The 22,067-nt window shown below is 42.4% G+C and overlaps 1 protein-coding gene across 8 annotated transcripts in view; it reads left to right on the top strand.

Moving 5' to 3' along the window:
- AMBRA1 (autophagy and beclin 1 regulator 1) overlaps positions 1-22,067 on the top strand; it is a 182,561-nt gene that overhangs the window by 66,459 nt on the left and 94,035 nt on the right. For all 8 annotated transcript variants that reach the window (XM_068555246.1, XM_068555249.1, XM_068555248.1 and 5 more), the window contains 3 exons: positions 2,010-2,189; positions 13,863-13,943; positions 14,500-14,600. In XM_068555246.1, coding sequence (XP_068411347.1) covers positions 2,010-2,189; positions 13,863-13,943; positions 14,500-14,600 — 362 coding nt within the window. The remainder of the gene's footprint in view (positions 1-2,009; positions 2,190-13,862; positions 13,944-14,499; positions 14,601-22,067) is intronic.

Below are 22,067 nucleotides of genomic sequence, written 5' to 3'. Positions count from 1 at the left end.
GATTTCTGTATATTTGGTAGCTATAGGAACAACTCAAGAGTATTGGCTTCTGTCTGTTGAAAATTTAGGGTTCTTGATTCATCCTTGCCAAATGCATGGGAACAGGTGCCCAAAGAGACAGTGAAAGTTCCACAAGTTGAAACTTTAAATCTTATACTCTGATGATCTTGGGCAAGGCCTCTGTACGTCCCATGCCCACCTACTGTATAAAGATAATTTGGATTCAGAGGTGCCAAATGCAGCATATTGTTCCATAACACAGACTTTGGAGTTCCAAAGATTGTCACCTGGGCTGCTTGGAAATTCTGTTTGATGGTTGGCCAGAAGGACACCACCTCTGATGACAGGCATTTCAGAGGCAGCCCTGTTTCGTGTAGCGGTTGACTGCAGGATCTCCTTTGGTCTGAGTGATTAGATTTACTGAGGGTTTACCTAGAGGCTTACTTTGTCCAGGGGTAATGAAAGGTCAGGCAGCAAGATGTTTGTAAGTACTTTTCGTACCATTTGGATGTAAGTATTTCCATTTCCATTCTCAATCAGTTTTTCCAGATTTCCATTAAAAAAAAAAAAAGTTACATGCTTTTTTTTCCTTCTGTATTCAAACATTATAGAAGTTAAGGTCCCTAGAAATCCTTATCAGGATTGCTGTGTTTCATTTTTTTGTTCTAATTACAGAAATAAATATTTTTATATACATATTAGTATATACATACCATTCTTTAATTTTTCCCCCACTTAAAATTTTATTTTAGAGGGCTTTCATTGTGCATATGTAGGGATGTTCTTTTCAATTGTTATATAGTGTTTCTTTGTATAGATATAATTTATTTAATCTGTTGGTGGGCATTTGGGGTGTTGCCCAGTTTTTCACTAGTGCCAGCAGTATATATATCTCTTCGTATCCTGGTGTGTTTCTGTAGGATAAAATTACTAGTGGAATTGTTGAATCAAAGTTGGCAGGTTTTAGGTCTTGGGCAGGTTTTAAATCTTGAAATTTCTTAGTAATCCACTTAATATTATATGTAAGACATTTTTCTGTTACTGTTCTTCTCAGTTCACAGCCTCAAATTATATGCATTGTGAAAGATGGAGGAAAAACTTGAGAAAGAAGGGAATGTGCAAATTGTATAGGACACTAGATATTTTCATGGAGTATGAAGACGGTGAACCATAGCTGGAAGAATATAGACTTTTTACTAATTTAAAGTAAATTAAGTCTTTTAACACTAATTACTGAGAACAGCCATTGTAAGGGAGAAGAAGAAGAGTGACTGTTGTCTTCTGTGTTGCTCAGTGCCCACATAGCCTCTGATGCTCTGTCGTAAGAAATAGAAAAAAATCTGTTTTTTTTTTCTTTTAGATTTTCTGTTCTCCTGAGTGTATTTTACTCTCAGTCTCTAGCCTGAATATTTTCTCTGTGTTAAACTATCTGGATAATCTGTAAAGGAGAGATAAGAGGTTCAAAGGGATACTCTTAAGGAGCTAGGACAAATCTGGAGTGACAAGTATTTGTTGGAGAAGAAAGGAGTCCTGGTGAAGGTGATGCCTGAAGATGCCTTCTTTAGTCATCTCGGGTTCACCATCTCTTGACCTGTTTTCTCATCTGTAAAGTGAAAGAAGCTGTGGTCCCTTTCATTTCTTATATTTTGAATATGGATGATTAAGGAAAATCTGCGAATCTGTATAAAGGGCACCCTGAGAAGTTAAAAGAGGTCCCTTAAGAAACTAAAGGAAAGGTCCAGTGTTAAACTCTTGGAAGGGGCAGCTGTTGATCAGATGATGACTGATTAAACAGCCTGTTTGCCTTATCTCAGAACAGAAACACTGGTGGTAGTCTGATAAGCATATCGTGCGGTACAAACCTCCTGGTGAGTTAAATGCCGTTTATTTCTCATGTCTCCAGAGTTCGCCTCAGCAGGGAGATGTGCTGGGAAGGCTGAATTTACTGTCTTTCACAGTATTCCCCACATTAGTGCTAGTTTGTGTTTGTTCATCTCTGTTTCTCTCAGATTATCTCCTGCTGCATACTATGCCCAGAGGATGATCCAGTATCTCTCACGGAGAGACAGTATCCGCCAGCGCTCTATGCGCTACCAACAGAACCGCCTCCGTTCTTCCACCTCCTCCTCTTCCTCAGACAACCAGGGCCCATCAGTAGAGGGAACCGACTTGGAATTTGAGGACTTTGAGTAAGTATATATTCAACTTGCTTTCTTCCCCCTCCTCCCGAGCTGTGAGTGCTTCCAAGTTGGCCACTGTCTGAGCAATAGTGGTTTGACATTCTTGCTTCAAACCCCTAAGTTATGATTTATGAGAAGTAGGATGGGGTGAGGGACAGAGGGTTAAAATGCCCAGGGCACTCCCACCTCTGGTAGTTGCACTGCTGATTCCCTGAAGCCTCTGGGAAGAGACAGCCCGTTGGGCCCCAGGCCAGGCTGGGAGAAGATGGCCGCTGCTCTTTAGGCAACTTTTTAATTTCCCGTTTGCGTGAACGGTGACTGTGGAAGTGCTTCATGTGGACTGTCTTCATAACATCAGGGAGGCAGGAGGGTTGGTGTTTTTTCTCTTAGGCAGAGTAGATAACAGAGGTTAACAACAAAGACAGTACTCGGATTTCCCTAGGAGACAGATTTCTCTCAGCACCCTTAATCACACTGCTTCTCTGAGGTCCTACTCCCTTGCCCCTAAACGTTCTCAGTCTCCCTCCGCCCCCAGCAAGGAGCCTTTGGAGGTTGCCTGTCAAAGGAACGTGGGGGCTGAGAGGTGATTCCTTGCTCTTCTAGTCTCTTTGAGCGGTTGGCTGGGGTACGGGGGTGAGCTAAAGGAGCAGCGTCAGCCCCAGGCTCCAAGATCAAGCTCCCCAGTCTTCCTGCTGGGTTTTACATTCTCTGACCTGCTGCTCCCGACCTTTCTAGCCGTGCGTTGTGTTTCTTTCCATCCTGAAACTGAGCTTTCCTGCCTTGTACCAAATTGGACGTTTGGCTCTTCCTTTGATTCCTACATTTTGATATTCTCAAAACATGCAGAATAAGAGGGCAGGGTGGTTAAACGTTCTTCTTTCCCCGTCTTTTTTGCTGGCAGTAGTGGAATAGGACGGCCTGTCAGTCATCTTCCTTTTTTTTCCCCCCTTCATCTTGACATAGCCTGGTCAGGTCTGGGATCTTAAGAGCTCCTGCCTCCCTTCCACCTTCCTCTTTCGTGAGCTGAATGAATAGTTCCCCAGGAGCCATCTCGCAGTGGAGCTTTATGAAGTGTTTGAGAAATATCTTTGCCAGAGAGGACCAAGAAGGTGGGAACACCCTTTGTACCAATTGGCCTTCCCGAGACAGTCCTTAAACACACTGGCCAACTGTGTACTGGGAAGCAGAAGGAACACTCAATGGGAGGCTCATTCGTCTGAGGAAGATGTAAATGTGAAAGAAATGCAGGGATGCCCTCAAACAGCTGTGCTGTGGCAAACGGAGCAGGGGTGGTGGGAGAAGGGCCCAGCTGCTCTGTGACTCTCAGATGTGTCCTTCTGCCTTAAGTCCCCGCTGGGGGAGGATGGACGTGGGCACGGCAGTGAAGGGAGAGTCTCCACTCCTGTAGCCAGGCAGACACCTGTAGGGAAATATGTTCCCCTGTAGAAATGATTATTTTTCCAGCACCGGGGTCTATTCAGGGAAGCAGTGTCAACGCACAGTGCCAAGGCTGCTGGGACTTAGTGCTGCTGAAAAGCCTCGGTAATCCCGTGGAGCTCTGGGAGTCAGTGCAGTTTGCATAGCCCTCTCTCCACGCATGTTTGGAAGGCTGTTATCTCTTCGCAGTGGTGAAACGTGGGGCTCATGCCTTTGAGCTGTATCTTGCCTCGTGACTTGTCCTTCACAGTGGAGTTCTGGGTTAGTTTAAAATGTTCCGTTCTCATCTTACCTTCTCTTTCTTCTGTTACCACCTCCTCCCTCTCCCCTTCCTTCCCCCTTGATTTTCCTGTGTCAGACTGCCTCCTCCCTGTGCTCCCCACAGCCCACCTGTGCTCTCGCCTCCCCCTGGCTTCAGCGCAGCCTGCATTTACATCACCCTCTTCACCTTTCATGCACTGACTTAGCATTGTATTGCTCCCTGGTTAGTAACAATGGGCTGGTTTCTCTAAAGCCCCTCCGAAAGTCCCTCCCCTTGGTCTTTGCCTTTCTTGTGGGGCTGAAGCAGACTATAATCTTGTTTTTAATAGCAGCTGTGGATTAGTCACCTCAATATTAGCAGTCCAGGTCTTCTAGTGAAGGATGTTGCTGGCTGGTTGATGCTGAGTTACCGTCTGTGCATTCTTTCTCTGTCTTTTTCCCCGCCCTCCTCCCCCTACTGTAAACCGAGGGCTGCGCGTGGTTGCGCCTCTTCTCTTAATTTCTAAGTACTCTGAGGAGAGAGGAAGTGAGAAATTAGGGAATGTACCAGCCCATTTTAATTTCTCTGCCCCAGTCCTTTTCCTCAGCTTTGATAACTAGAAAGAAAGTTACAGGCTTATACAGTCATAATTTATAGTTCTTTCAAGTACAGAGAAGCTGATTAAGTTAGATATGGCCTGGAATCCTAACACTTAGGGTACCATTAAGAGAGACTGTTCTACTGGGTTTCCTCACCTTCACAGCACAGCATGGTCTTGCCTTTGCCACCCCACTCCGACCTCTTCACTCTCCTTCCATTTGCTAAGTCATAGATCATTTTGCCATTCTCTAGCTTGTCCCATCCAGGTGTATAGGGGCCTCAGAAAACAAAAGGGAGACGTTACGCAGATCCCATCTTTTTTGGTTCTCTTTCATCATCCATTGAATGAAAGGTATCAGCTATCATATTTTTCATGTATACTAATTTATAACATACACAACATTTGTAGTATATATAAATATACGAATATACATATACCTTTTAAAATCTTGTTTACTCCTTATAATAACCCAATGAGATAGTTGTTCATTTCATTGTGGTGTTTTTTAAAATAAGGATACAGAGGCTTGACCAAAGTCAGACATGTCTAAGATTAGAGATCAGGAGCAAGCATGTTTAGTGTCTGACTTTAGTGTCCTGCAGATTTAAAAACCTTTAAAAATGATGTACAACCATATTTGAGCCCTTGCTCCATGAGCTTGCTGTGGAACAAGACTATCTAGATTTATCGCTAGGTAAGATAGGTTTGAAGGTTGGTCAACATCAGGTTAAACTTTCTATTCTTTTGTGCTCTGGATTAATGACCATCTTCCCAGGCAGGCATCTTCTCCTGTCATTTGTCTCTGTCTGCGGCAAGGATTGAGACTGCAGGGTCCCTGTGTTTATCAAAATGCACAGACAGGACATCCAGAAACCTGCTGTCAGGAGGTCTGTCCTGAAGCCCTCAGCATCTGTCTTTGCATAAAGATGTTCACAAGCAGGGTAAAGGTGTGGCTGCCCCTGACCCTGCTGTCTGCCTCCTTCTGAGCTCAGACCACCTGCTAGAATGTAGATGGCAAATAAGCATAAGGAAAACTCACATTTTTATTTTCACCATCCCTTTGGAAAGAGGGAGGGAGGCTTTTATGAAGCCCAGGTTGAGTGCTGTGTTCCCGTAGTTTCTAAGACCTGCAAAAGAGGTGGTACCTGTGACTTTATGACGGTTGTTCAAGCTACCCTCACCCCCCCCCCCCTCATTTTATCTGTTATTCTAAATGTAATTATAATCCTAGAATCATCTCCAGTTCATCTTCTTGCCTCTTTTTTTTACTTGCTTTGCCTTCCAAGGCAAGGATACCCTGAGCTAATGACAGTCAGAACTGGAGAAGCTTCAGATTAGATCAGTCACAAATATCTCCAACACTGCGTAATTATATTCAACTTCTTTTTTTTTTTTAAGTTATTTATTTGGCCGCATCAGGTCTTAGTTGCGGCACACGGGATCTTTCTTTGCAGTGCGCAGGCTCTTTGTTGCAGCACGCAGGCTTTTCTCTAGTTGTGGCGCGTGGGCTCTCAGAGTGCGTGGGCTTAGCAGTTGCAGCGTGCGGGCTCTCTCGTTGTGGTGCGTGGGCTCCAGAGCGCGCGGGCCTAGTTGCCCCACAGCATGTGGGATCTTAGTTCCCTGACCGTGGATCGAACCCGTGTCCCCTGCATTGGAAGGCAGATTCTCAACCCCTGGACCACCAGGGAGGTCCCTCAACTTCTTAAAAATTGTTGCCAGCACAGAGAGAACAAGTCCTTCATTCACAGTTGTGGCACTGGTCTGTACTTGGGGAAAACATCTCAGTGAGAATTCTGGTCTTTCAGCCTAGTCTTTCAGATGAAGTGTCTTGAAGTCAGTTACATTTATTTTATTAACTCTTCTAATTTATCTCGTTGTATTTGGGTTCCTTTTACCCAGAAATCCATATTGTGACCAAATATGCAAAACTGTTTCATTGTGAAATGAATGACAGTCATTTCTGGTTGCCCAAGATGGGTTCTGGTTCCTTAGTTTGGCATGATATGTTCTAGCAGTACCACATACACATGTGCGGAGGAGCCTCAACCAGAAGGCTATCATGGTCCCCTTGCTAGACACCTTCTAGCAAGGAAGTCATTAAAAGGTCTTCTTGGTACATAATGTAGCCGAGGACAGTTCTGAAGGCTGTCACTCAGTTCTGCCATCTGATTGGGTGTGGCATAGAAGTTACTCGCCTTTATAGTTCAGAATTTAATATTCTTCATCTGCCCTTTTGCCATTAATGAAATTTAACTGAGTCACACAGAGAAAATATGTTAGAAACCCGACGATGTTACTCTTATCATCTGTCTATAGGTGAAATCCTGACAGCTTTGTGAGACTCATATACTTGTGTCAAGTTCTCATGGCTAGAAATTCCAGGAGAGTGAAGCCACATGTCCTTGGTAGTGTTTGCCCCTGCTCTCTCTCCTGTGCCCCAAATTTCCAGGACTCCTATGGGAGTCAGTGACTACTAATAGCAGATATGTTACTTGTAGCCGAGAAGGGGAAGGGCAGATCTTCAGAGCAAGAAGTCGTGTACTTCATTCTGAAATGGGGTTGCCTTTGTCTCTTCCTTTGACTTACAGACCATAATCTCTTTGATATTAGAAGTGCAAGAGAAACTATAAGGGAACACGCTGTAAAGTGACTATTCTCTTTACAGACTGGAACCTGCCAAAGCAGTCAAGGATCAGGCAACCAGCTACAGTTATTGAGTGGTGGTATTGTATAGAAGTAGTTCTTAAAGTGAGATGAGATAAGAAACCATTCACTTCCTTTTTACCAGAGTTTTAAATAATTTCATTTAATTGATATTTGTGGTGGTTGATTGTTTTTTACAGCGTGGGTTTATAAAAGAGAAAGTCTTAAAATAGGACTTTTCTCCAGATATACTTAGAAGAAAGGCAAATAAATGCATAGTCATAGAAACATGAAACAGCATGGAGCATGTCAGGAATTCCCTTGTTGACAAGTATGGTCAGGTTGTGAAGTCCAAGATACAGGAGGAGATGAGCCCCGAGAGTCAGAGTGGCACCAGGTCTTGGGGAGTCTTGTGTGCCTTGCAAAGGAGGAGAACTTTACCCTGCAGATGAGGGGGAGTCACTGAAGAGTTTTAAGCTGTGGAATAACATGATCAGATTTTTACACAATATCTTATAAGATAGACTGTAATAAGGTACCCCTAAAGTACAGGACAGCATTGTGTGAAGGGAGAGAGTACTTGGGGAGATGTGAGAAGGCTTCATGGGTTTCAGCTGGGTGTGAAGACCCCATAGGACTTTGACGAATTGACGTAGAGGATGGAAGTAGGGAAGGAGATTCTAGACAAAGGAGCAGCTTAAACAAAAGCCCAGACACAGAAGATTTACAGCGTTTGTTCGGAGACCCTGCATCCATCTGTGGTTAGAGCAATGGAGTATTTGTACTTTGAGCGAGAAGATCAGAAAGACGTGGACTGTGGAGGGCCTGGAGTGCCTGGCTGAGAAGTTTCGACCTTGTTTTTGTCTAGGGACAGCCATTATTCAACATGTGTTTTAGACAGCGAATTCTGACAGCGGTTGTTAGGCAGGTGGCAAGTATATGGATGCAGGAGAACCAGTTAGAAAACAGTGGGCAAAATACATACGAGAACATATGAGGACTGAATGTTAAGTATTGGACATAAGAGGCCTTGGTGTTTTATGAGAGTGGGGCCTGTTTGTGAATGTTCCTGGGGAGATGAGCTGTGTGAGAGCTCAGCTGCCTCACTTCCTACTTCTCCAAATAAAATGTTGCCAGAGTCCTTTTTTACTCTTACTGGAACTGATTTTGAACTAAGTTTATAAAGTAGCAAGTGACTCCCAGAACAGCTGTGATTGGAACTGGGATCTCTTGTTAGTGCCCACTGGTCCCCAGAGCCTGACAACTATTGTCTAGGCAATAGCCCTGCGGTCCAGTTTTGGCTGAGCCTGTGATATGCCATTTGATCTTTGGCAAGTCCCTCTCCTACCCTAGGCCTCAATGTCTGACCTTGTAAAATCAGATTAGATAATCTCTGAAGTTTATTTTAGCCCTCAAGCTCTTGGATCTTTGTTGGAGCTAACTAACTATCTTAGAAGGATTTCCCTTGTACTCAGCAGAGGTAGAATAATGAAAAGTTTCAGAAAAGTGGAGAGACTTCCTGAGGATTAGGAATAGGATATCTGGCACCTGTGGAGCCCCAATATATTTATAAAATATATGCCTACCTGAATTCCAGCTCTTTCCTGAGGATTGTGAGCCTATTGCCTAGAAATATATAATATTGCTTGGCAGCTTTAGAATTAGTATTCTTTCTGGGCAACTAAAATACATATGAATATTTATTATGAGGAATGCTAGGAGAAGAGAAAGAAAATGGAATATGTCTGGATTTAAAGAATTAAACAGCTGTGAGGGAAGAGGGGGAAAGGAGGATAACTATCACTTAGAGAAATGTATTTATTTTTTAACATAAAATGCACAATAGGAATATGGATTTGCGTAATACGTGCAGATGAAATTAAAGGTAGAACAAGAAAGGAGAGGACTTCCCTGGTAGCGCAGTGGTTAAGAATCCGCCTGCCAATGCAGGGGACATGGGTTCAAGCCCTGGTCCGGGAAGATCCCACATGCCGCGGAGCAACTAAGCCCGTGCTCCACAACTACTGAGCCTGCGCTCTAGAGCCCGCGAGCCACAACTGCTGAGCCCGCGTACCACAACTACTGAAGCCCGCGTGCCTAGAGCCCGTGCTCCACAACAAGGGAAGCCACTGCAATGAGAAGCCCGCGCACCGCAACAAAGAGTAGCCCCCGCTCGCCGCAGCTAGAGAAAGCCCGCACGCAGCAACAAAGACCCAATGCAGCCAAACAAACAAATTAAAAAAAAAAAAAAAAAGAAAAGAAAAAGAAAGGAGAGGAATTTGTAAGTGGTAATTATCTGTTATATTGCTATTCCTTGGAGAAAAATTAAGGCTCTGAAGTTCCAAGAGACCTATGCTATTAGGTATCCCCTATGAATGATATCAGCTGGGCCTGTGCCTTCCTCCCAGAAATCTAGCCCTGACATGCATGCACAGTCCTTCGAAGTAGAGTCTAGAGCCTTACTAATAGCACCCGAGTAAAGAAAGGACTTGGTCAAGATCACTGTGCCATCCAAGGACAGGAACACCAGCTAGACCTTCTGTTGTCTGGAGATTGAGTAGAAACCGAAGAGCACAGGGAAACAAGTATTTTTTTAATGGTCTAATTTTCAGCACAGTCAACTGTGTATTGTCAAGAAGACAATGGCCTTTTGAGCTTTGTGCTGCCAGAGCTTCATTTACAGAGGCCCAAGTCAGAGCCGTTTGTCACTGAGTAGTAATGGCAGCCTGACTGTCTGGTTAGGACTCAGACAGCAGTCTGTAGGTGTATTTTACATTCCTTTAAATTACAGCCTCTCTCTGAGGCAATTAATCCCAGGCATTTAGCAAGAGTAGCTGCTGTGTTTCTCCCTTGTTCCATAGATGCATTTTCTTGTATTTGGCACTTGTCTTGGATGCTTGATTGTTTGAAGGGTGTTTTTTCCACAAAATCTTTTATGAGAAAGTCTTATTTTTTTCCCCCTCTCCTTCCCAAATAGCCTTCTGAGAGTTAATCAGAGATGCACAGAGTTCAACAACTGGGAAGGCCATTAATAACTCAGCCAGCTTCTATCCTGCTGGCTTAAAGGCAGCTTCTGGCTGATGAAATTGATGAGGATTTCTCTGGTGGTTCCCTGAAAAGTATTCTGGTGAGAAAGAGTCCTCCAGTGATAGAGGAGTGGTACCAGCGAGATTGCATACTCTGGTCTTCACTGTTTTTGTTTTTTTTTTTTTTTTTTAAGTAACCCCGTTGAAAAGGGCATGGGCTATGTTATGTTAGGCCCAGTATTTAGCACCCTCCATTATTCCTAAGGTAAACTGTCTCTCTGGGTCTGCCTTTCTCCCCCTGTTCATCTGGCAAACATCTTCTAATCTTTACTCTCTGCCTAAATTTGCCTTCTTCATCTCGTGGAGGCTTGCTCCATGTTGGTCTTGTATCAGCACTGAAGTGAGTGTCAGAGTCTTTGTAGTTTTCTAAATTGAACATTATTTTAAGTACTTTTAATTTCTTTGCCCTTTTCTTGAAACTCTTAACCACTCTTCCTCTCCCCTCACTTCTACCCCGCCCCCTCCCTTGCAGATATCCTTTGCATTGAAGTTTGTTTCCCCATCTCAGCTCCTTATTTTGAATTTTCCCTTCTTTCTAGACTATAGAAGCTAGAGTCATTAGTTGCTCTTTTCACCTCTGATTTATTTACAGCCATGCTTTTAGTCAGGGATTTTTGTGTGCCAGCATTAAAACCTGGGGCTTTTGCCCTCTACTTGCTTAACTTGTCCTGTGGTTGGACATTCTGGCCTTTGCCACCTTACCCATTCATGTTTTAAGTTTTTCCTGGTCAGGAAATGTTTGAGCTGTTCTAGGCGATTTTCTCCTAGATGCCTGTGTTTTTTTCTCCCATAGGCAGCATCTCATTTGCGTGTTCACCACATTTCACGTTTTACTAATTGTTCTGTGTACGATTCTGTCATTTCTCCTTCTTTGCTAGTGTGCTCAACACTTTCAATTTGAAGTCTTCTCTACATTTTATTGAGATGCTGTTTAACTCCTACTTCCCCATCATTAGTCAAGATGTTAAGCTGAGGACCAGCAGATACGTCTCCACTCACTTAATGTTATTGCCTCTTTTGCGGTGCCTAATGTAACCATCAGTCTGAGACTGCTTGTATCTGAGCCAGCTGGTTTTCCTATATATATATATATATATATATATATATATATATATTTATATATTTATATATTTATATATATCTTCCGGTAATTTCTAAATAACATAAAGCCATTATCTCTGGCCATGTTTTGCCCTTCCTCCTCCCTTTTTTTTTTTTTTTTTTAGACGGAAGGAGAAATTGAATCAGAAAGAAGTTAATTGTTTTTAGGTTTTAATAACAATTAAAAGAGGCTTGTGAAATATGTCATAGGAGCCAAATTTTCTCCCAGCCCTGGCATTTGTCCATTTTTCTAAGTTATCTTCATATGTCCTTTCACCCAGCTCTGTGTCATGTTTGATTCTGGCAACTGCTGATCAGTACTGTCCCTGCACACCCCTCTCCTTCCCTGCTCTTCAACTCTGCTAATGCCAGATAGAGTACTGTTTATTGTCCAGAGAGAGAGAGGGCTCTTTGGCCCTTGTTCAGAAGTAAATTGTCAGCTCCACAACATGGTTCTGGGAAGGCCAGCTCTTTTTTAGCTGTAGAATAAAGTAATTGGATTTGTCCCATGATGCTTCTTTCTATAACTTAATTTTCAACCTTTTTGAGGCTTAGGACCCTTCTTTTTTTTTTTTTTTTTTTTTAATATTTATTTATTTTATTTTTGGCTGTGTTGGGTCTTCTGTGCGAGTTGGGTTTCTGTGCGAGGGCTTTCTCTAGTTGCGGCGGGTGGGGGCCACTCTTCATCACGGTGCGCGGGCCTCTCACTGTCGCGGCCTCTCTTGTTGCGGAGCACAAGCTCCAGACGCACAGGCTCAGTAGCTGTGGCTCACGGGCCTAGTTGCTCCGCGGCATGTGGGATCTTCCCAGACCAGGGCTCGAACCCGTGTCCCCCGCATTGGCAGGCAAATTCTCAACCACTGTGCCACCAGGGAAGCCCCTTAGGACCCTTCTTAACTTCAGTATGTGTTCTAACTTCTCTCATGATAATTAGTTGTACTTTTAGTGCCCATCCGTAAGTAAAATATACTGTTAAGAAAAGCTGTCATGAATTCACTTGTACTTTTAACCGAGTTGGTACTTTGATCACAACTTGAATCTACATATACTTGAAAAATAATAATATACTTAATTTGGGAGCTGTCTTATTTGCTTGATATTCAGCTACTCCTTATAATAATTTGTGGGTTCCCCAGAGCTGCAGTCTACTGGTCAGGAACTTCTGATCTCGTTGTTCTTTATAATCCCCTTTTCACTTTCCATGTGGTCTTATCTCTCTTTCCTTGCCTCTCCCTTCATCTGTAGAGTTTCAAGTCAAAGGAATATGATACGTTAAAGAAAACAGTAATATGCTTTCTCTTCTGGGAAAATAAAAACCAAGTACTGACTTCTAAAGGATCAGCTTCCAATATCCCTGATATTGATTTGTGTCTAAATGCTCAGCATCCAGTTCCACCAAGATATAAAAACCTTCCTAGGCTTTCATTTCTGGTCTGTAAGGGTCCCAGTAATACAGTTGAAAGCCAAAGTGTTGTCTTCACTTTGGTTACAGTGCCAGTTTGAAGATTATCTCATTAAACTGAAGATAATCCAAAGGAAGAATTCAGAAAATACCCCAAATCAAGCTCTCAAGAGGTCCATTTATTTTGTGGAGTTGGTTAAGCAGCTAATTAACTGCTCTAACCAGCCAGTGCCCTTTGGCTTATCGTTCCTTTGATGCATTGGAAACTAAGCCACGTGAAGTTTCTGTCTTCTCTTGTAGGAAGCAGTGAAGTGTAGTGGAAAGAGCAAGGGCTTTAGAGTCAGATGGATCTTCCTTGAATCTTGTCTCAAGCACTTACTAGTTGTGTGACCTTGGGCATTTGCCTCTCTGGTCCTTAGTTTCCTTATCTGTAAAACAGATCTAATGAGACTTAATGGGAAACCCGGAAGATTAAATGGGGTAACATATTAATAACCTTTGTATTAGGACTTAGTAGATATTTAATAAATGGTGTTTATTACCATTACTTTAACAGACCATAAAGAAAACACTAGACTTTTTTTCTTTTTAATCAAATGACCGAGCTTAGGATTGCATTGTCTAATAATCTTCATCATTGTTAATTTTTCAGTCTCTAAAAGAAAGGACTGCCTAGTCTTTTTCTTGTGTTGTTTTTCTTTCACATATCCATGATTTTTCCACACCAAGGACCTAAACAGATTTAAAGATAACCATTTGTTGAATGAACCTGATGGGAGAATTCTTCTTCCTTCAAGATCCCCCGAAGCCAAAGTTTCTCTATCTTTCAATCTAGAAAAAGACATTTATATACATATCCATTCCAAATCCCTTTAGAAGATCTAAACTTGGCTTCAGTTTCAGTTCTGCAGAGTTCAGAGACCACATTATTTCAAGAGAAATCTTCCTTCTTACTGAACTGTTAGTAAATGCTCATAAATATTTTAATTGAGGTACTCCAGAAATGCAGTATATTAATGTGCCACCCAAATTAGTAAGCAACCAGATGACTAATTTCTCTGGGACCTTCACCTAAGTGCAGGAATTTAGTTTGCGGGATGTCTGTCTTTTGGGCTGGTGTCTGTTTCTGCTTTAGTGACTCTCTTAGGTGTAGTCTTTTTGTTTTCTCCAGGGACAGTGGTGACAGATCCAGGCACCGAGCTCCACGAAATGCCCGGATGTCTGCACCTTCACTTGGACGCTTTGTCCCAAGGTAAGAACTGGATAGTCAACTTTTATGAGAGACTTTTCTGAGGGAGGCTTTATGAGAGCCTGGGATTTTTAAACCTACTTTCTGGTCTGGATTGTCCATATCTGGAATTATTTCCTAGTGAGCCTACAGTCCAGCCCTGCCACCTAAAGACTTGACAGGAAATGATTAACCACAATGAAAAGACATAGAAAAATGGCATTGGGAGCATCCTGTTCAGGAATAGAAGCCCCAGGAAACTTCAGAAGAAAGATTGGAAGAAGATACAAATGTGTGAAAAGAATTTTACTCTGCTCTAGGTTTCTGTGGATTCCTAGGCTTAGTGGATCCCTTATCTTTGATTGTTGAGGGTTGGCAGATTGTATATCTCCTTTGTTTTAAGGCAGTCTATAGTAGGCTTTTAACATGTGATTCCTTCATGTAGGCGTTTTTTAAAATTAATTTTTATTGGAGTGTAGTTGCTTTACAATGTTGTATTAGTTTCTGCTGTACAGCAAAATGAATCAGCTATGCATATACATATATCCCCTCTTTTTTGGATTTCCTTCCCATCTTATAGGCGTTTCTTGCTGCCTGAGTACTTGCCTTATGCTGGGATTTTTCATGAACGTGGACAGCCTGGCTTGGCTACTCACTCTTCTGTTAACAGGGTCCTGGCAGGTAAGGAGTTGTTTCTTTGGATTTTGAAAATTTAAAGGGGGAGGGAGCCGGGTAAAGCTTTCCCCTCCTTTACCTATGTTGATGTGATGGCATCTTGGCATCTGGCTGAAAACTCTTTTTTAAGGTCTTGTACTTGGTTCCTTACTTCAGGGCAGGAAACTACAGATTGAGGAAAGCTCCTTCTTTTGCCCATTCCCACTTCCCTTCAGACATCTCTTTTTTAATTAATTAATTAATTTATTTATCTATTTTTGGCTGCGTTGGGTCTTCGTTGCTGCACACGGGCTTTTCTCCAGTTGCAGCGAGCGGGGGCTACTCTTTGTTGCGGTGCGTGGGCTTCTCATTGCGGTGGCTTCTCTTTGTTGCGGAGCACGGGCTCTAGACGCGCGGGCTTCAGTAGTTGTGGCACGTGGGCTCAGTAGTTGTGGTGTGCGGGCTTAGTTGCTGCATGGCATGTGGGATCTTCCCGGGCCAGGGGTCGAACCCGTGTCCCCTCCATTGGCAGGCGGATTCTTATCCACTTCACCACCAGGGAGGTCCCCAGACATCTTTTTTAAAATTTATTTAAACCATTTGTTTCTTAATCCAGCAAATAGACTTTTTAAATTGAATGATAAAGGTGCCTTGCTCATGTTTTATTGTTGAGGTACCCATGAGCCAGATCCTGTGATTTAATTAGGAGCTGAAAGCACACCTCTCCAACCCTTTGCTGCTGCCAGCACATGGAGTTTCCAGGCCCTGTGGAATCTTCAGAGGAAGGAGGAGGAGAGGGACCCATGGAGCTGGCTTAGAAATTTCCACAGAATAGAAAATGGACTGGACAAGCCCAGCCGAGGCAGTTTTATGGTGGCTGAATAACTTAGTGACCAATGTTTTGGGGCTAATATGCGTGATGTGACTGGGCTGAGACCCAGTGTGTGCTGCTGCTTCTGGGCAGTCTCTAGAGAAGGAAACAAAGCAGAATCTATTTTTTTTCTGACGAAAGTTTTTCTCTTTTCCCCCCTCCCCCCCACCTCCACTGCCAACTTGTAAATTTATGTATGTGAAGGCATTAAAAACTATAAAAATCAAGCCACATTTTGGTGTATTATTTTTTTAATAAATTATTTAATTTTTTTGGCTGCGCTGGGTCTTCATTGCTGTGCGCGGGCTTTCTCTAGTTGCAGCGAGCAGGGGCTACTCTTCGTTGCGGTGCACGGGCTTCAGTAGTTGTGGCACACGGGCTCAGTAGTTGTGGCACGCAGGCTCAGTAGTTGTGGCACACGGGCTTAGTTGCTCCACAGCATGTGGGATCTTCAGGGATTGAACCTGTGTCCCCTGCATTGGCAGGCAGATTCTTAACCACTGTGCCACCAGGGAAGTCTCTTGGTGTATCTTTAATAAGCATCTTTATTTAAAAAATTCAAATGACATTACGTTTTGGAAAATCTGGGCCACGTGATGGTTAAAGGTAGAGAGCGATCTGTGTGAGACAGTAGCGCTGTCGGGCTGGGGGAATATGATTTCTGACCAAGCTGTTGTGGCAGCTGGTAGGCCATGGGACTTGGCTCCCTTTAAGTAGCAGTATCCTTGACCCAGTGTCAAGGCCTAGAAACCCCAGAAGCCTCAGTGGTTTCTCTCTACTGGACACCAGGGCTTCATAGACCCAGGCTTGGTTGGGGAGTAGACTGCACCATGGTGACTGCACCTTGGCCCTAGTCGGTAAACAGACCCCATGGCTCTGTGCCTTTCTTTGCTTGGCGCTTCTGTGTGGCTTGGCTAATGGCACGTGGAAGCTCCTCACTGGCAGTTAATCACTTGCTGCCAGACAGTACTACAGAGTTCTTCTCCACCCTTCTTTGTTCCAGACATCTGCCTCTACCACCCAACACAGCAGCTCCCTGCTCCTCTACTGCTGGGAAGTCTCTATTTCCTTTGCATTTAGTTTTTTTGGAACAGCTGTATGTTGTTTTTCTCTCCTTTGATCTAATAACTCTTTACCTCCATTTCTTCTTCCCTACTTTATGCCCAGAGGTCTGACCCCAAATAGCCCAATTTCACTTATGGATACCTCTGAATATAGGGGTTATGTTCCAGCAGGCAGTTTACAAACATGAAATCTACTGAGAAAAGTTCTCTAACAAAAGATGCAGAGTGCCTTGAGAGGAAGGAAATCTAGGCTCTCAAGAAGCTCATTCTTGAATTAGATTAGCGGATGGTTTCCATTCACATTTAAACTCATTGCATGTTGCAGAGTATCCATTGTTCTTTCCTTCTTTTTTCATATTTTTTTTTATTGAAGTATACTTGATTTACAATGTTGTATTAATTTCTGCTGTACAGCAAAGTGACTCAGTTATACACATATATACTTTCTTTTTTATATTATTTTTCATTATGGTTTATCCCAGGATATTGAATATAGTTCCCTGTGCTATACAGTAGGACCTTGTTGTTTATCCATTCTGTATGTAATAGTTTGCATCTACCCCATTGGTCTTTTCTTAAATGCCCTCATCATATGTAGACATTTGGATGTCCCTCCAGATTCTGTTGACAGTTTTGTGTTACTTTTTTTTCTTCTCTTGAGAAAATTCCAATGATAATAATAACAGCAACAAAAGAAAGCTTAACATTCATTGAGCATTTGCTGTATGCTAGGGAGTGTTTTAAGTGCTCTTCCTAGTCATATTTCATTTCATTCTCACAGTAATCCTATGAGATGGGTGCTATTATCTAACAGTGGTGGGAACTGAAGCCCAGAAGGCTAACTTGCCCAGAGTGATGCAGCTAGAAGTAGAGGAGCCAGAAGTGAACCAGGCAGTGGGACTTCTGTCTCCTAGTCTGCCTGCCTCCCCACAGCTATTTTTAAGGACAGAGCATCAAAATAGCATTCTTCTTCTAGGTCCTTAATCTAGAAGAGGGAAAGAGGTCCCAGGGAACTTGGCTGATCTTCAGGGGTTTTCTTATTTGTTCTAATTCCTCTATTTTAAGTGGTTTCTAGACATAGCTTTTTGTGACCCAGTAGTGCTTGCTAAGGAAAATCTTATTATATAACAGGTCTTTCCCCGAGCCTTCATGCCCTCCTGGACACAGCTGTTTTGCTTTTTATTAAACTTATTGTGGTCATGTAATAGATAGAGCTGCTATAATAATGGCTTTTGAAGTGAAAACAAATTAGTGTTTTAGCAGTAAGCACTTCCAATTTTCCTGGAAAGGCACTTTCTCTTGTATGATTGGAATAAGGTTGTGATGGTCTCAGAACAATTAGATTCAGTAGACGTTTGTTCCGCAGCTGTGTGCCAGGCACTGTTTTAGGTAGGCTACCAGAGTGAATAAGACAGACAAGATCCCTGCTCTTCTGTAGCTCAAAGCTTAGGTGGTTGGCTGTACCTCAGTTTTGCTGTTTGGTTCTTAGCTCCAAACATAAGGCAGAACCCTTTGTATGGTGAGTGGCTTTTTGTAGGGGTGGAGCATGGAAATTTGGCAGACCTGGAGGGACAAAGTATATATACACCTGCAGTTTTAGGAGGCATTACCAGTGGCAAATGAGTTTTCAATGGACCCTAGCCAAAGCCATTCAGAATCAACAAAAATGGATTTGCAGAAAATTAAGATCCATTCTGCCCACTTCCTCCCACAAGAGCCTGAAAGCAGTAATATAAAACAGAAGCTGCTACAGAGAAGTGTTTTGATAGTCTGTTAATCTTCATCTCTTCCACCTTATCTTGTTGTCCTGTGCCTCCAGTCACCCATCAACCCACACCAGGCCCCTTCTTCAGCAACACAAATTCTGAACCTGTACTTAAAGAGGTATAACTACATTTAAAGCTACTGCAACTTTACTGGTATATTTTTGGGGAAACACGCAAAAGTCTGGGCGCTCCCCCTGCTGACTTTTTAGCAGACAGCTCTAGCTCTGTGTAGTAATAGCAGTCTATAACAGAGAAGGAAATGAAGTTAATGACTGCCTACGATGGGCCAGGTACAGTCCAAAGTGCTTTCCCATACATTATGACAACCCTATGAAGTAGATGGTGTGTTTCCATTCTGTAGGGAAGAAAGCTGAGGTTCAGAGAAGTTCCATTACTTGCCCAATATAATGCAGTGAGAGGCAGACTTGGAACTTTAAACCAGGTCTGCCTGACTCATAATAACTCTGTTCTGCCTTCTGTGCCATGTTTTGCCTGAGTTCAAGTAGGGAGTATCTGCCGAAAGGTTCTTAAGCCTATAATATTTTTCTGCATGCTTGAGACCTCATACAAGTGAAATGAGAAGCCCTGGCATTTGACGTCTTCCTGGTAATTACTGGAAGAAAAACTTCTGAGGGATAGGGACCTGGGTAATGTAGGGTATTAGTTATCTGTTCTGTCTAATCTTTTTGACTTTCATCCTAATGAGCATCTGCTCCCAGCAGATGTGGTCCTGATGGATTTAATTTTGTATTTTGATTAAAATCAATGGGAAGTGTCAGGATTTTTTTGCTTCTAGCTACAGGTCATTGGGGCCTGGTTGAGAGTCATGGGCTTTGTGCCCAGTCATCCTAATTTCTCTTAGGATTTCTTCTTTGAGCCATTAGTTTAGGAGTGTGTTCTTCAATTTTTACAAATTTCCTTCTGTTGTTGCTCTCTTATTTAATTTCACTGTGGTCTAAGAACATACTTTGTATGATTTCAGTTACTGTAAATTTATTGAAACTTGCTTTATGGCCTAGCATATGGTCTGTTCTGGAGAATGTTACCTGTGTGCATGGCAAGATTGTATATTCTTTTGTCGCCGTGTGGAGGGTTCTGTAGATGCCAGAGAGGTCTACTTGGTTGATAGTGTTATTCAAGTTTTGTATACCCTTGCTGATTTTCTGTCAGGTTGTTCTACCCATTATTAAGAATGGAGTATTGATATTTCTAATATTATTCCTGAATTGTATATTTCTCCCTTCAGTTTTGTCAGTTTTTGCCTCATATATTTTGGGACTTTGTTGTTAGGTACATATATGTTTGTAATTGTTTTGCCTCCCTGATGAATCAACTTTTTCGTTATAAAATGTTCCTCTATCTCATGTAATATTGTCTTTTTTTTTTTTCAGGTATGGATGATGGTACAATATTATATAAGTTTCAGGTGTACAACATAGTGATTCACAATTTTTAAAGGTTATATTCTCTAGTAATATTGTCTTTAAGTCTAGTTTTTCTTATATCAGTATAGCTATTCCAGCTCTTTTATGGATGTAGATTGTGTAATATATTTTTCCCATCCTTTTACTTCAGCCTATTTATATATCAGAATATAAAGTGTGTCTTCTATAGAAAGCATATAGTTTTTTTTAATCTAGTCTGAAAATCTCTGCCTTTTGATTAGATTGTTTAGTCCATTCACATTTAACGTTATTGATATAGTTAGATTTTTGCCTGCCATTTTGCCGTTTGTTTTCTGTATTTCTAATGTCTTTTTTTATTACTCTGTTTCTCCTTTACTAACTTCTTTTTTTTAAAATTAATTAATTAATTTGTTTGTTTTTATTTTTGGCTGTGTTGGGTCTTCGTTGCTGTGCGCGAGCATTCTCTAGTTGCGGCGAACGGGGGCTACTCTTTGTTGCGGTGCACGGGCTTCTCATTGCAGTGGCTTCTCTTGTTGCGAAGCATGGGCTCTAGGCGCACAGGCTTCAGTAGTTGTGGCACGTGGGCTCAGTAGTTGTGGTTTGCGGGCTCTTGAGCGCAGGCTCAGTAGTTGTGGCGCACGGGCTTAGTTGCTCCGTGGCATGTAGGATCTTCCCAGGCCAGGGCTCGAACCTGTGTCCCTTGCATTGGCAGGCAGATTCTTAACCACTGTGCCACCAGGGAAGCCCCTACTGACTTCTTTTGTATTAGGTGGATAGCTTCTAATGTGCTATTTTAATTCCTTTCTTGGTTTTAAACTGTACTTTATCAGGATCTACTTCAGACTTACAGAGACTTGATTCTGGTAAGATACAGAAACTTTGTTCCATTATAGCTACATTGTCATACCCCTCCTTTGTGCTATTATTGCTATATATATTATGTCTGTATATATTACAAACCCAGTGATACAGTGTTACATTGCTTTATGTAATCTCATATCCCAGGCATCCTTCTGTTTGTTGCCTGTTGTGAGTAAAATAGAGCTACCCCTTTTGCAAGAATTTACTTTTCTTTTTCTTGTTAACTTTATTTTTGGTTGTCTTTTGCCCCTTTCCTCTTTTTTAAAAACACTGGTCCTCTTTCTTAGATATTCCCCACTTTTCTGGTATCTTCGGGAATTACTCTCAGGAGACCTGTCTAGTCTAGTTTGGCCAACTAGGTGGACATCTGGGTCCTCGGGCTTGCTGACATTTAAGAATTAGTCTAATTTCTCAATTTAATATCATAGTTGTTTAATACAACAGATGGTTTAATTACTGTATACCAGATCTTCATTTGAATTGGCAAATCTAGGAAAGATGAAAAGTAGTGAATACAGTTGAAGGCCATCATGGTATACTTACATGAGTATGAACAGAAATGAATGATAATTCTGCTGTTGGACCCTTTATCTCCTTGGCTGGACCCTTCTCCATGTTCTTTACCTCTCCGGTACCCAGTTGCCAGGCTAATAAAGTAAGTGGCACATTCCAACTCAACATCAATTAAGATAGCTGTTTATAAACTCCAGATAAATGGACAATTAGTGGTGGTGGTACTAGCTAGGACCTCTTTAATAATTAACCCAATTACCTTTCATTCTGCTCCAGTGATGAAAGTAAAGGCGATAAGGGGCTGGCTTGGTTGCCTGGGAAACAGAGAAATAAATGCAGCTCCTTCCAGAGAACCCAGCTTTCACAGATGCCTTACACAGCATCCAGGGCCTTTTACTGATTTGGTTTCCACCAATCACTGGAGCATCCATGCTCTCTCTACCCCAGCCCTTTGCTGCATCTCCTTATTCCACTAGTGAGAAGTATGGTTGTCGAGAACCTAGGTCCTGGTTTCTAAGCTGAATTATCTGTGCTTCTTCAGGCTTTTCTAGAGGAAAATATTGGGCCTTGGCAGTGTACTTTTCCTTTTATAATGTGTGACTAAGTTTTCTGTGCCTCCATCTCTCTCTACCCTAGGAAATTTCCTCTTGATCTCTCCCCACTGATGCTTTACACCTGTGCTCTTTCTGTACTGTCACTTTGAAATGTACACAGAACTTTCTAAACGCTTAGCATTTTCCAGAGCTCTTTGGGTCTTTTTTTTTTTATAAATAAATTCATTTATTTATATTTTATTTTTGGCTGTGTTGGGTCTTTGTTGTGGTGCGGTGGCTTCTCTTGTTGCGGAGCACAGGCTCTAGGTGTGCGCGCTTCAGTAGTCGTGGCGCGTGGGCTCAGTAGTTGTGGCTCACGGGCTCTAGAGAGCAGGCTCAGTAGTTGTGGCACACGGGCTTAGTTGCCTCGTGGCATGTGGGGTCTTCCCAGGCCAGGGCTCAAACCCGTGTCCCCCGCAT

The sequence above is a fragment of the Eschrichtius robustus genome, chromosome 11 (genome assembly GCF_028021215.1).
Source record: "Eschrichtius robustus isolate mEscRob2 chromosome 11, mEscRob2.pri, whole genome shotgun sequence".
In the NCBI taxonomy this organism is placed as follows: domain Eukaryota; kingdom Metazoa; phylum Chordata; class Mammalia; order Artiodactyla; family Eschrichtiidae; genus Eschrichtius; species Eschrichtius robustus.
Note: the sequence above shows the minus strand (reverse complement) of the source record. Positions and strands in the feature narration are given on the sequence as shown.